At 53.4% G+C, this 13,142-nt stretch overlaps 5 protein-coding genes across 5 annotated transcripts; 4 read left to right on the top strand and 1 right to left on the bottom strand.

Moving 5' to 3' along the window:
* The first annotated feature begins 221 nt into the window (after positions 1 to 221).
* On the top strand, positions 222 to 1,005 carry BO80DRAFT_411276 (uncharacterized protein). Its single transcript, XM_025717958.1, has 3 exons — positions 222 to 556; positions 608 to 746; positions 810 to 1,005. Exons 1-3 carry the CDS (start codon positions 460 to 462, stop codon positions 940 to 942), a joined length of 369 nt encoding a protein of 122 aa, XP_025573395.1. The 5' UTR covers positions 222 to 459; the 3' UTR covers positions 943 to 1,005.
* Positions 1,006 to 1,646: 641 nt separating this feature from the next.
* Positions 1,647 to 3,403, bottom strand: BO80DRAFT_144229 (acid phosphatase PHOa). The gene is made up of 3 exons (XM_025713725.1): positions 3,123 to 3,403; positions 3,001 to 3,062; positions 1,647 to 2,940 (listed from the first exon to the last, which is right to left on the bottom strand). Exons 1-3 carry the CDS (start codon positions 3,306 to 3,308, stop codon positions 1,842 to 1,844), a joined length of 1,347 nt encoding a protein of 448 aa, XP_025573394.1. The 5' UTR covers positions 3,309 to 3,403; the 3' UTR covers positions 1,647 to 1,841.
* A 1,323-nt stretch (positions 3,404 to 4,726) lies between these two features.
* On the top strand, positions 4,727 to 6,752 carry BO80DRAFT_426879 (pex2/pex10/pex12 family protein). The gene is made up of 4 exons (XM_025719879.1): positions 4,727 to 4,791; positions 4,849 to 5,300; positions 5,363 to 5,626; positions 5,676 to 6,752. Exons 2-4 carry the CDS (start codon positions 4,992 to 4,994, stop codon positions 6,558 to 6,560), a joined length of 1,458 nt encoding a protein of 485 aa, XP_025573393.1. The 5' UTR covers positions 4,727 to 4,791; positions 4,849 to 4,991; the 3' UTR covers positions 6,561 to 6,752.
* A 336-nt stretch (positions 6,753 to 7,088) lies between these two features.
* ilv3B (putative mitochondrial dihydroxy acid dehydratase) lies at positions 7,089 to 9,345 on the top strand. The gene is made up of 3 exons (XM_025717014.1): positions 7,089 to 7,362; positions 7,430 to 7,643; positions 7,694 to 9,345. The coding sequence occupies exons 1-3, from the start codon at positions 7,204 to 7,206 to the stop codon at positions 9,145 to 9,147; spliced, it is 1,827 nt and encodes a 608-aa protein (XP_025573392.1). The 5' UTR covers positions 7,089 to 7,203; the 3' UTR covers positions 9,148 to 9,345.
* A 1,395-nt stretch (positions 9,346 to 10,740) lies between these two features.
* Positions 10,741 to 12,796, top strand: BO80DRAFT_360067 (RNA 5'-triphosphatase domain-containing protein; the record flags this gene model as incomplete). The annotated part of the gene is made up of 2 exons (XM_025715953.1): positions 10,741 to 10,972; positions 11,019 to 12,796. 2 exons carry the CDS (start codon positions 10,741 to 10,743, stop codon positions 12,794 to 12,796), a joined length of 2,010 nt encoding a protein of 669 aa, XP_025573391.1.
* Between the last annotated feature and the right edge of the window lie 346 nt (positions 12,797 to 13,142).

Below are 13,142 nucleotides of genomic sequence, written 5' to 3'. Positions count from 1 at the left end.
AAGGCAAGCAAGCTTCGCCGCCAGTCATCGGGCTTCACGGATTCAATCTTTCGGGTCTCCCCGCCGAGGCGGGACACCCGGATCAGCGGTTGTTCCTTCCCGAAAAACCCTAGGGCCGGACCCTGACGGCTAAGCCCGATCGGAGGGACTGCTTAGGGCTTAAAGACATCTTTGATGTAACGGGGGTGGTGATATCATACTTAGCCTGGCCACATCTTCCATGCTTCCAGATTCCATAGGAGACGATGGAGTTAGACTGGGAGCATGCGACACTGTTGGTTACATACCTATGATGTATCATGATGCAATGCTCCCAATGTCCCTGATGGGGCAGTCAATGCCAGGGACACATATATAGTAGACTGAATCGTTCCATTGCTGATACATCTTAATCGAAGTCATCTCAGTTCTACTATTTACCCGACCAGACACAACACGCAAATACCAAATACCTACATCATGAACGACTACGACAAGGTTCGCGTGGCTTACGATGCCGAAAAGGACCTCAACTCCTACCAGGCCAAGCAGGGCCTTGGTCCTAAGAGTGATTCCAGTGCGTCCCATCTAAGCTCAATACATCTACGAGATGCTGATTAATCGACAGCTCTCGAGTCGGGTGTGAACGAAATGGTCGACAGGAAGTTCGAAACAGGCATTCGTACCGGCAGAGAAGCAGGCGCTTCGGGCAGCAACCGCAAGCCCATCCCTGAGGACGAGGGAGGCAGTCGTGATGATCGCGGCAGGTGAGAGAACATCCTCGTGCTTATTTAAGTATACTAGGTGTACTAACTTGATTTTTCTCATAGACTGGCTCCAGCTGGAGAGTTCGAAGGCCCTGGAGGCCCTGAGGATAAGGTGAAGATTCAGTCTGAGCGTCGTCCTGGTGATCAAGACACTCTGAACCTTCAAGACCTGAAGCGTGAGGGAGTCGCGCAATAAAGATTATGTATATCATAATGAAGCTTTACTGAATGATAAAAGCAACCTAGATTGCCTTGATTGACCTTGTTTTCTGCTTTTCTTACTAGTAATATGAACTGGTATCCGAGGAAGCGACCATGGCAAAGTGTTCCAAGAACCACAAACGCCATCCAGGAGACTTGTATGCTAGTCCTGGCAAACTGCGCATCTAGATGTGTCTGATGGTCTGCTTCATGACCGGGTGTGACATGTTCTCCATATACTGCTGCTGGTGAGAATAGATGCGTTGATACTGATCAGTATCAAAGAATGGTTACTTTATCAAGCCGACTGCGATTGGAAACAATGACAGTGAATTCGGCTAGTGTGCATCGGTCTTCACGGACATTGATCGGGCTGTGTCGGTGTCGAAGTTTCTTGGGCTGGAATTGTCGATGTCAGTTCACGAGTCCGGGTATGCCGGAAGGTATGCCATTTGGTGGATTCAAGGCGAGTGGGATTGGCCGGGGAGTCATCCACGTAACATAGGAAGCTATCTCGAGACTAAGGCTGATCCAGTCGGGCTCTTCATGGCTGAGCAGTGGGGAGATTGTATTGGTTGCATCGAACCTACTTGAGCCGGAATGATTTGACTACCTCATTTAATGCATTGGATATGAAGTGTCATCTCGTGTAAATTATTTCTGCGATTAGTTGCTTTTAGCCTAAGCAGACACGTCATAAGGACTGTCGTTCAGCATTGGGAGACCCTTGCCATCTCATCTCCCCTCGATTGTCATTACCGTTCATAAGATATATTAAGTCAAGTCTCTCCCTGGATTTGTTCTGATCCATAACATCCATATTCCGTCTCCTCTTTCGATGCTACCCGGCGCTTGCTAGATATGCTGCCAAGTTTAAAAGAAAGCAGGTCATCTTCACAACAAGCTTAGAACCAGTCCCATGAAAAGACCAGCAAGCCCAGTGCTGGGCGACACGAGAGAGATACCAGCGTTAGCGCTAGCACTCGCCGATGAGGAAGAAGAGGTAGAGGTGGAGTTGGAGGTGGTAGACTTTCTAGTCGCCGTGACATTGACATTGTAGTTGGCCTTCGTGTCATAAGGGAAGGGGCTCGTGTAGTTGTACGTGGGCTCAGTGTTGGCGTAGGTCTTCTTGACAATGTCCAGGATACCGTGACCGGCCGAGCAGGTGGCATTGGTCAAGGGGATGGGCCACACGGGAGAGTAATTCGAGTATTCGCTGTCAGACAACGGGCCAGGGTAGGTCTCGTTGAGATGCAGGTTCGTGGTGTCAACATCGTAGTTGACATAGCCAGTCTTGTTTGCAACGATCTCCAAGAGATTGGCACCGCAATCCCAGCGTCCAAGAGATGGCAGGCCCCAGTTAGCGGAGACAGAGGCGATGACGGAGTAGTGGGTGTAGAAAGTGTCATCCTTGGTGCCCTTCAGGTCCTCAGGGACAGCTCCACCCAAGAGGATGCTGAAAATCTTGTTGCCCTTGGCATAGGTGCTATCCTCATCAAAGGTGAGAAGGAGTAGGGTGTCATTCATGAAGTAGGAGTTGTTGAGCAGGGGCGTGACCCAGCTGCGCTCCCACTTGGCACCGAACGTGATGTTGGTGTCGTGAGCATCATTGGTCATGTTGGGGGTAATGAATGCCCACTGGGGAAGCTTCTGGTTGGCCAGATCGTCCTCGAAGCTGGTGAAGTTCTTGATCTGGCGCAGGCGAGTGCTGTTCTCGGCAATCGAGTTGAACAAGACCAGAGGGTTGTGCTTACGCACATAGTCGTTGTCGTAAGTCACTTGGTTTGAGTAGTTGTATCCCTGGAAACCGGGGTAGGGAATGTGCTCCTGGTACTCTCCCCAGGAGATGTTCTTGGTGTCCAGCAGATCAGCAATGGTCGACACATTGGCGGGGATCTGGTGGAAGTCATCGTTATCCATGCCGAAAGTGTCACCTGAGGCCGCGGCGCAGTAATTCGGCTCGGAAGGATGGGTGGTCGCATAGAAGTTTGTCCTATGGGACAGTCAGCATCAGATTTTGATCTGGTCTGTTTTTCCCGGCCTAGATACTCACAGTGTAATTCCTTGGGAGGCGAGCCACTCCACATTCTTGTCGGCAGCCGCATCATCGTAGTCCTAGTTAAAGAGGCAGGTTAGAGACGGGCACATGGTCGACGGCCAAAGACTGGTACATACGATGTTCTCAAGCCAGATCTGGTAGAAGCGGTTGAAGGCCAGACCCTGAACGTTCGAAACGGGAGAGTAGGGCTTAATGGTGGCCGCATTCTCCTTGATTGTAGCGAGGGAGGGCTCCGACACGTTGGCAATCTGGGCATATGCCACAGAGGCTGCTGCCAGCAGAGAACCGACAGAGGACTTCATCGTGGATTGATATCTTCCTGCGGCGTGATGTTGGCTTTTGGCAGGGGAGGAGAGATGGATGGGAGAATGATCAGCGGTCGAGTAGAGGAACACAGAGTGCGACGTGAGCGAGCCACTTCTTTATAGACCGCCAGGGAGGTGAGCACGCATGTCGAGGTACTTGGGCAAGTAGGCAGTGACACGCGAGGCCATGTGCCCTTGCCACGGGTTGACAGCACAAACGAGCTGGGCTCTGGTAAGCTTGGAAAGAGTCCGGCCCAGCTGTATCCACCAGGAACAAGATAACGCCTTCCTTGGCGATTACACATTGACGGGCGAGAGAACCACGCGGCCAAGAGGGTTGATCCTATTCGATAGCAGTCCACTTTTCTTGGCTTCACTTGGCAACAGCACTAAGTGACTGTCGACAGAAGGATTGTTCCTAGACCATAGTGCCATCCTCCGATACCTATGGTTGGAGTGGTACCCCAAACTTTAAGGCGGGGTGAATGCGATGGAGAGGAGTCCCGCCCGGACGCTGCGACTGCATACCACATCCATCATGCACGGAGATGTCAAGTGAGTAAGTAGGTGAGGCATCTGCAGTAAGAGACTGCCAACAAGGTTCCTTGTACCTGGGTACTTAGTACGGAGAACTTACATCTTAGTTCCTACGCCAGGGACCTCCGCAAGACCCAAACCCGAAGTGGGGCGGGGTGGCAGTCCTTGCCGCACGTGCGCGCGTGGCTGGCTCTCTTTAATCCGGGGCATGCACTCGACCTGCACTGACCTGCAGCGTGAAAGGAACTGGCCAGGAATTCACTCGGACCTAGATCCAGTGGTAGCCAATTAGCTTGGGGGGAATGTCAGTATGCTCGACCCTCGTGCAATTGATGGACCTTCTACGGAGTACATCGGAGGATTTACGAGTGCTAGTAGCACGAGTGGCATGGTTGTCACTGTCGGATAACGCCGACAAACCTCAGATCGGATCGCTCGGGGTGTCGCATGCCACATTTGCTCATCCTGGGCAGGTATGACTGAGTAGCTAATATTTGCTCATGGTCGCAAAGAACCCCCTTGCCTACGGTGTCAACTGCATTGCATCATGTTGTTTCAAGCGTATCATGTGCCCTTCTAGTCAACAGTACTACAAAACTGGAGATGAGCTTTCGTGTCGTGTTGAATGCATTTTCAAATTATTTGGTTAGCACGCGACCTCAGATTTCTAGGTGGGGATGGTAGTCACTTATTCAAAGTAGCTAACTTGACAAGGTAACTACACAGTAGCCTAGCTAGGTGGTAGGATACGGAGGGGCATCATATCAATCTTAGGAACAATTGCCATGGGACCACTGCGATCTTATGCAAAGACCTTGCTGGATCTGGAATAAAATGCATATTCAGGCATCCTAGAAGGTACGGGGAAATTTGGAGACATATCGAAGGCTGACAATGACTTCCTCAAATCCCCGGTCTTGTACGGAGTAGAGTCTCCATGACGGTATCGTTATCGGATGCTTATCAGCTACGGTCACGTGCTAACTTTCAACCTCGGCAGTTCCCATTCCGAACGGGGAACCGAGCGAGCTGGAACGATCAACGTTCCTACTATGATTGTCGACGGTGCGACCCTGGGCTGTCGCCTTCACCTTCAACAACTTGTCCACCCTTTTAGTCCGCCACTCTAATGATGATGCAACGATGAGTTCGACAAACTTTGCCGCTGCTCAGGAGAGGGTTCTGGAGCGTCGCCGTCTCCGCGAAGCCGAAGCTCGCGCCAGGCTTGCGGAGCAGCAACGGACCTCGCCGCTCAATCATCCCACTTTCCAAAGACTTCCATACCCTCTAAACAAATTACCCCAGTCAGGCTTTTCGCTATGGAACACTATAAGGGGCCGTGAAGGTATCAGGCCCGCTTATCGCGTGGGTCAGGTTGATGCCGAATTGCTGGATGAAGAACTACTGGGGCTGCTGAAAGGACAGGTTGGGGATGCATTGAAATATTTTGGGGTTAGCTGTGCTGATAACCTGGATGCTCCGATTTAGAAAGAACTAACTTCTGGTTCTGATAGCCTCAACTGCGCGAAGACTGGTCCCATGAGATTCAGTTCACCCTCCGTGCGATCCTATTCAAGCTCTCAATATGGGACCACAATGCCTCTTATGGTGCGGCATTACAGAACCTGAAATACATCGATAGCCGCAGCAAAGGGCTTGTTCATTCGGCTCCGACAAAGTGGCAAAAATCTTTGTATGGGTTGCTTACTGTCGGTGGCCGCTACGCTTGGGGCAAGTGGGAAAGCTGGCTGATCAATCAAGAGAGTGGCTACGAAGAAGTAAGTGCATACGCCTGTTTGATCATTGAACGTGTACTCATATCAGAAGCCCTCCCAAGAAGTGCGAATGTTGGCACGCATGACAGATCTTGTCTCCGCAACTCATTCGATCGCCGCCTTCGTCTCCTTCCTTGTGTTCTTAGTGAACGGCCGATACCGGACCTTAGCCGACCGTCTCCTTCGCATGCGTCTTCTTCCACCTTCTGCCCAGGCGAGTCGTGAAGTGTCATTTGAGTATCTGAATCGTCAATTGGTATGGCACGCGATGACAGAATTTCTCCTCTTCCTGCTACCGCTCGTTGGGATTAGCCGGTGGCGTCGATGGCTCTCCAGACTGTGGCGGAAGACATTGTCCACTCTCAAAGCCGGCAGCGAGGATGACGAACAGACTGGAAAGCAGGGGGAGCTGGCATTCCTTCCAGAGAGGACCTGCGCTATATGTTATAAAGAAAACAATCCCACATCCACGACAGAGGGCGAGGCAATAGCCGCGTCAGCTTCGTCGGGCGGAATTGTCGGGTCAGCCCAGACCGATATAACGAATCCCTATGAAACGATACCTTGCGGTTGTATATACTGCTTTGTCTGTATTGTGCAGAAGCTGGAAGGGGAAGAAGGGGAGGGCTGGGTCTGTCTACGCTGCGGCGAGATTGTGAAGAAATGCAAACCCTGGAATGGCGATGTACTCGAAGAGACGCGCCCGCAGTCAAGCTCGGGGAAGATGGTGGGATTCGCTGTAGATGGGGTGGCCAGCCCCGCTGAAAGCACCGTGGAGGGACAGGAGCCTGAAGGTCACGCTGGGAAGACAAGCCCATTGCAGGAGTCAATATCGGATGGGATGCTGCACCACTCAAGTCAATGGTCTACCATTGAGAAGGACTCGGTTGAAGAAGTGTCTGATAGAGAGGCAGAGGCGGCTGGGTCAGCACAGTAGAGACCCGATGCCCTATCAGGTGCTGCAAGGTATAAAGGCATTGGCGTATAGCCAGTTGCATCTGTTGATGTTCCTTTGTATTATGCTCCTTGATGCATATGTGATGACGGCATGTATTGTTTGTGGTCGGTTCCGATGGAAGATACCCAGCATTTTACGCTCCTCTTGCCTGTGGCTATGAAACAATGCAATATTATATCTAGTCTACATACGGCCGGTTGGGCGGCGACAACGCTCCATACGAGTATGTAGTACATAATCGTATGGATAATCTGGGTGATGGCGACCCACCCCAACCGGAACCCCACTCAAGCTTCTGGACTGCTCGAATCACAGCAGCCAGTTCCTCACCAGAGAGTCGAATGCAACTAATCAGATCGATTCTGATTATGCCGCGGATCTCATCTTCCCCGCAACGGACTTCTCGCCGACTGCCCGCACGCCGTACCTCCGAGTTTCCAGGCGAATGAGGGGCATTGGGCTGCCGACCGCACACATACAGCACGGAGCTCGGTATAGCCTCCTAGGCCCCTCATCCTCGCAATCCTTATATTGTCCCTGGGCAGTGCAATTTCAGAGGAACTTCTCGACTACTTCTGCCAATTTCATTGATCTTACTTTTTTGTTGCCCAAGATTTACCCAATGGATCCCTCCAAGCCTGCAGTGTCATCCACCTTGGGGGAGGCCAAGTACATTGAGTTCCCCTGTGTGCCAGAGGGGACGAAGCATGAAGATGGCACCCCGGTGTTGAATCGATACTCTGCCACTATCACTAGGGGCCATGACTTCCCTGGTGCGAAGGTTAGTCGATCCGTTCTTGCACAATGGCTTTCTCGGCAACTTGGTGCTGACATTGAGGTATTGAAAGGCAATGCTCTACGCAGCAGGCGTCCCCGACCACAATGCCATGACGAAGAGTCCCCAGGTTGGTGTTGCGTCTGTGTGGTGGGAAGGCAACCCATGTAATATGCACTTGTTGGATCTGGCCAAGACTGTGAAGAAGGCGATCACGGAGCAAGGCATGATCGGATGGCAGTACAACACCATTGGAGTGTCGGATGCGATTGGCATGGGTAGTGAAGGTGAGTGCTGAATACCGTCATTACCGGAGTATCTCCTGACAGGATGTTAGGCATGCGTTTCTCCCTTCAGACTCGTGAGATCATCGCAGATAGTGTTGAATCTGTGACCTGCGCTCAATACCACGATGCTTGCATCGCGATTCCTGGCTGCGACAAGAACATGCCGGGTGTAGTGATGGGTATGGCGAGACACAATCGGCCCTCGATCATGATCTACGGCGGTACCATCCAGGTTGGATATTCCAATCTTCTTCGAAAGCGTGTCAGCGTCTCAACGTGCTTTGAGGCTGCGGGTGCTTATACATATGATACCCTTCGTCAGCCAAATGACGGCGGTGATACCAGCAAGAACAAGGATGAGATTATGGATGATCTGGAGAGACATGCCTGCCCCAGTGCGGGTGCATGTGGTGGCATGTTCACTGCCAACACCATGGCGACGGCAATTGAGTCCATGGGACTTTCTCTGCCCGGCTCGTCTTCTACGCCCGCGTCTTCCCCAACAAAGATGCGTGAGTGTGTCAAAGCAGCTGAAGCCATTAAGATTTGCATGGAGAAGAATATCCGCCCTCGGGACTTGTTGACCAAGCGGTCGTTCGAGAATGCCCTTATCATTACTATGGCCCTCGGCGGCAGCACCAATGGCGTGCTTCACTTCCTTGCTATGGCCCGTACTGCCGGCGTGGACCTTACCCTGGATGATGTGCAGCGGGTCAGCAATAAGATTCCTTTCATCGCTGACCTTTCCCCCAGTGGAAAGTACTTCATGGCTGACCTCTACGAAATTGGCGGCATCCCATCGGTGCAAAAGCTGTTGATCGCAGCTGGTCTGCTCGACGGCGATATCCTCACTGTGACCGGCAAGACTCTAGCCGAGAACGTTGCATCTCACCCGTCACTGCCTGCTGACCAGGTCATCATCCGTCCCCTGAACAACCCGATCAAGGCGAGTGGTCACCTTCAGATCCTCCGAGGTAACCTTGCCCCCGGTGGTGCGGTAGCCAAGATCACCGGCAAGGAAGGACTTCGGTTCACAGGCAAGGCGCGCGTGTTTGACAAGGAGCACCAGCTCAACGAGGCATTGAACCAGGGTAAGATCCCTCACGGCGAGAACCTGGTCCTCATTGTTCGTTACGAGGGTCCCAAGGGAGGACCGGGAATGCCGGAACAGCTGAAAGCCAGTGCTGCCCTCATGGGAGCCAAGCTCACCAATGTGGCGCTGATTACGGACGGGCGATACTCAGGGGCTAGTCACGGATTCATTGTGGGGCATATTGTCCCTGAAGCTGCAGTAGGTGGACCCATTGCTGTTGTCCGCGACGGAGATGTGATCACCATTGATGCCGAATCCAACACGATCACCATGGACGTTTCGGACGAGGAGATCCAGCAGCGCCTGCGGGAGTGGAAGCCCCCGGCACCCCATGTCACACGGGGTGTGTTGGCCAAATATGCCCGGTTGGTGGGCGATGCCTCGAACGGGGCCATGACAGATCTATTTTAGGCTCTGGATAGGTGAACAATCAACAAAATGCTATATAACTTGGCTATGGAGTAATGTCTAATGACGCAGCTGCCTTGTCATACTACGGGAAGTGGACCAATGAATCTAAACTGGTTCAGTGGGTGTTAGTAGGTGCCCAACCATCATTCCTTTTGAAGATGTACACGACTCCGTGGAATGGAGTCAGGCGATACTCACGGAGTGCTCTGTACTGGTGTCCCGATCAATAGTGAAGCATCGGGCCATCGTCAATAAACACGAGATCGGGACGGCGAGCGTTCCGGCCAGGAGGGCCCGGCTGCATTAGGCCTAGCGCGGGCTGAGTCAGCGCCGCCGGGCTGCAGCGTGACGCCATGAGTGGATGTGAATCACCGCCGGCAAATTTGCGACGAAAAGAAACCATCGCAGATCCTCCACGGTCTTGCCCCCGAGCCTCTGACAGGCCTGTTGCAGTTGCCGCTCCCTGTCGCTATCCGCCACAGTTATCCTGCCCATTCTTGTGCCTACCAAAGCCAAAGTACCAACTTCCCAACTTCCGCCCCGCGATCCAGCCCGCCTGCAGTTACTCCGGTTAAAGTTTGGGTTCCTCAAGTCGCCATTGTTGCGGCACCAGGCATGTATGTGTTGCCCACCGCTCTCCGTCCTCTCGCCGACCCTCTGTACGCTCGCGACTTCGCTGTGCGACAGTCCAGTAGGTGACCTCTCGATCACTGCTGACCATCTTCACAGCTCTTTGCGACATCGACCGCATCATCGTCCTGCCCGCGAAACCGCGCAACGCTCCATGTGACCCGGATTCTTGCTCGGGTCAACCAAGAATTGAGATATCGTCGTCATTGGAACCATCCTGAAAACAAATTAGGTCGTCCACCTTGCCTACTTCGATTCGAGACTGGTGGATCTGTCAGATTCTCCGGAACCCCTAAGTCCAGCCAGGAGACCAACGTGTCGCATTCCCGGCATTCATTGGTCCACGCCGCTCCGGGGCGCACTTAAAGTAGTGCCTAAAAACAGCTCTCCTTACCGCAGAGAGCCGACTCCAGAGTCGTTGCCTCATAGTGCGGAATCTGTTGGTTTCCCCGGCTGTTGGTGGTCTCGATCGACCCGCTTCGTTGCCTCACTATCGATCCGGAGGCACTCCTTACCCGCCAAAGAGGTGCCGTTCTCTCGGCTCGTGTAAAGTTCGACTCGCATTCCAGAACGGACCCTCCTCGCTCCCGATCGTTGGTTCCAGACTAAGGGATCCCTGACACGGGGGGTTAAGGCTTGGGCGATCGGTGAGCGGATGAAGGAGCTCCTTTAGGGGTGACGAAGCTTCGCGCCTGGACCATATCGGTAACCTTATAAATATCAGAAACCTCACCTTCGCGGCCGCTGGGGATGGGGTCTACCAATGTGCCTCTGACCTCTCCCACCACGTCCCGGTCCGGTCTTGTGGATATTGGTGGCTATTTGCGCCTCTGGGATTCGGTCTACGCTGCCTTTACCAATTCCGGGGCCTTTGTCTCCCTTACTCGTCTTTTTCAGGCCTATAGCTATGATGGCACTGTGAATTGGGGCAAAGTCGTGTTCCTGACCACTTGCTTCGTTACCATGGTGGGTTGCGGAGTCATTTCTTCGATCTTGCGGCGCAAGAGCTGGGGACCGGCCTCTGGCAAAGCGCGTTTCCGCCGGGCTGCGCGCAAGGGTTATTCCAAGCGTTCGGCCGGGACGGTCACCTCCTCGGATGAGGACGAATACGATAGCACTGGGTCTTTGCGGCATGGCACCGACGGCTCCATCTCCGAGAAGAAGGAAGTGCCTCAACATGGGCAGACAGAAAATGGTTGGTGCACTCACACGTTTTATTGTCACGTACTGACCTGTCAAAGCCCATGATACCGACCCAGGTCTCTTGAAGAAGCATTCATCATACCTTTCTTACTCAACCTCCACTGCGACGTATCCTTCTGTCCGAACGTTCTTCCGTCCGCATCCGCAAAAGGACAAGCTACCCACCAAGCCCTCGGCGATTCCGCTGCTGGTTTTCGTCCATGGCTTGGGTGGATCTCTTGCACAATTCAACCACCTGCTCACCAGTCTGTCCAATGTTGGACCCTGCTTTGGAATCGATCTTCCCGGATGTGGGTTATCGTCTTTTGCGCCGACGTCCTGGGATGCTTACTCGGTGGACGCGCTCGCGGAGTTGCTTGCCATCGCCATTGAGCAGCACCGGGATAAGGAGGCCGGTCAAGGAGTGGTGTTGATCTCCCATAGTCTGGGCTGTTCACTATCCGCGTTGCTGGCATCCTCCACCTCCTCCTTGGGCGGCAATCTGAAAGAGCATATTCTTGGCCTCATTGCCGTCTGCCCCCGTGCAGGCCCCCCGCCTCCCCACGAAGTCGCTAAATTTCGCCGGCTTTTGCATGTTCCCCGCCCGATCTTTGATCTCTGGCGCTGTTGGGATCGGCGAGGCGGTCTGCATAGCACCAGTGTCAACCGACTGGTCGGTGCCGCAGCCGATCCCGATACTCGAGGGCTTCAAGTCCGCTACAACAAGCAGAGCAAGACGGATGTATGGAGGCGGATGGCGTGGGGCACGCTGCCGTCCTACGATCGCAATGGCAAGGCTATCGGGGGGATCCCTGGCGAGGAGGTCTGGGCGGGAGTCTACATCCCTGTCCTGCTGGTGGCCGGCGAAGCGGACGCGGTGGCAAAGCCTGCGGAACTGAAGAAGATCCTGCAGTTCTTTGGCCGAGCTGGACGTAGCGTGGATGATGGCGCGGATACAGTATCTACTATTCCTGATGCGAGCAAAGTCCACGACAAAGCGCCGGGCTCTTATAACCGTCGGGCACATGAAGAAGCATTTGGTGTTGAGCCACAGGTCGAGGAGCAGGAGGTAGCGGAGGAGTCTGATCAGTCGGGGCCTCGGCGGTCTGTCAAGTCTGTTATCTTGCCTGCTCCGGCGTCCCATGCGCTCATCTACGATCGCGCGACGTATCGCACTCTGGCCGGGATTATCCAAGATTTCCTCCACCAACACGTTGATAACCGCCTGAGCATGGGCTGGCAATTGCAGTACCTGAACACGTCAGGCAAGTGGGACGTCAAAAACCTGGCGAAGTGGAAGAAGGTCGCCCCGGTGTCGGAGAGAATTGCCGACACCTTTGCGGCGCTCAAGATGCTCCGGGAGGTGGACGAAGAACACAACCCCGTTCTGTTCTCGCAGAAATACCGCGACCAGATCTACGCCGTGATTGATATCAGCTATGAGAATCCGGTGTATAACCCGGCATCGATGGAAAAGGGTGGTATCCATTACCACAAACATCCGACGGTGTCGAAGATTCCCCCGACGCCGGATGAGGTCCGAGACTTTATCGCGCTCGTAGACCGACTACACAATGAGATTACAGAGAAGATGGAGAAGTCGGACAACCCGGAGGGTCCGCGCCCGGTGGTTGGCGTCCATTGCCATTACGGGTTCAACCGGACTGGATTTCTGATCGTGTCGTACTTGATCGAACGGCGGGGCTTCACTGTATCCGAAGCGATTGAAGAGTTTGAGCGGCGACGTCCGCCGGGCATTCGCCACGAACACTTTATTGATACCCTGTTTGTGCGACACTGCGTTGGGCTGAAGAGGGCGCCTACGCTAGGAGATTGAGCTGGATGCTTCTTTCATAATGGGGGTGTTTGATGATTCATGATAATTATACCATAGACTGTACATTAGAATGAGAGAAATCTCTTGACGATGATACCATGTAGGATGTAGAATGGGTAGATTGGCAGTACTAGTAGTGGTAGTATTGTTAGTAGTTAGTGGTAGTGGCATCAGTGGAGGTCATAAGAGCCACCCGGTCATGTGATTTACTTCCCGCCTCAGGCACCACGCCTTAGGGTACGGCTAACCAAAAGAGGCTAAGCGAAGCGCCCACAGCCAACCGAGAAGCACTACGAGCGCAAAGTTGTGTGCGAATCCGAAAAATTCGAGGCTTGACCTGACCGAC

Source organism: Aspergillus ibericus (genome assembly GCF_003184845.1).
Source record: "Aspergillus ibericus CBS 121593 unplaced genomic scaffold BO80scaffold_31, whole genome shotgun sequence".
NCBI lineage: Eukaryota > Fungi > Ascomycota > Eurotiomycetes > Eurotiales > Aspergillaceae > Aspergillus > Aspergillus ibericus.
This window is presented reverse-complemented; position numbering and strand designations above follow the sequence as displayed.

Bases quoted from the DNA above. Each gene is read 5' to 3' on its own strand.
- BO80DRAFT_411276 (XM_025717958.1), top strand. From the start codon at position 460: ATGAACGACTACGACAAGGTTCGCGTGGCTTACGATGCCGAAAAGGAC. The intron at 557-607 runs GTGCGTCCCATC...ATTAATCGACAG, and splicing joins TGGTCCTAAGAGTGATTCCA to CTCTCGAGTCGGGTGTGAAC. The intron at 747-809 runs GTGAGAGAACAT...TTTTTCTCATAG, and splicing joins AGTCGTGATGATCGCGGCAG to ACTGGCTCCAGCTGGAGAGT.
- ilv3B (XM_025717014.1), top strand. From the start codon at position 7,204: ATGGATCCCTCCAAGCCTGCAGTGTCATCCACCTTGGGGGAGGCCAAG. The intron at 7,363-7,429 runs GTTAGTCGATCC...AGGTATTGAAAG, and splicing joins ATGACTTCCCTGGTGCGAAG to GCAATGCTCTACGCAGCAGG. The intron at 7,644-7,693 runs GTGAGTGCTGAA...ACAGGATGTTAG, and splicing joins GATTGGCATGGGTAGTGAAG to GCATGCGTTTCTCCCTTCAG.
- BO80DRAFT_426879 (XM_025719879.1), top strand. From the start codon at position 4,992: ATGAGTTCGACAAACTTTGCCGCTGCTCAGGAGAGGGTTCTGGAGCGT. The intron at 5,301-5,362 runs GTTAGCTGTGCT...TGGTTCTGATAG, and splicing joins ATGCATTGAAATATTTTGGG to CCTCAACTGCGCGAAGACTG. The intron at 5,627-5,675 runs GTAAGTGCATAC...TCATATCAGAAG, and splicing joins AAGAGAGTGGCTACGAAGAA to CCCTCCCAAGAAGTGCGAAT.
- BO80DRAFT_144229 (XM_025713725.1), bottom strand. From the start codon at position 3,308: ATGAAGTCCTCTGTCGGTTCTCTGCTGGCAGCAGCCTCTGTGGCATAT. The intron at 3,063-3,122 runs GTATGTACCAGT...CTCTTTAACTAG, and splicing joins AGATCTGGCTTGAGAACATC to GACTACGATGATGCGGCTGC. The intron at 2,941-3,000 runs GTGAGTATCTAG...ACTGTCCCATAG, and splicing joins GCCTCCCAAGGAATTACACT to GACAAACTTCTATGCGACCA.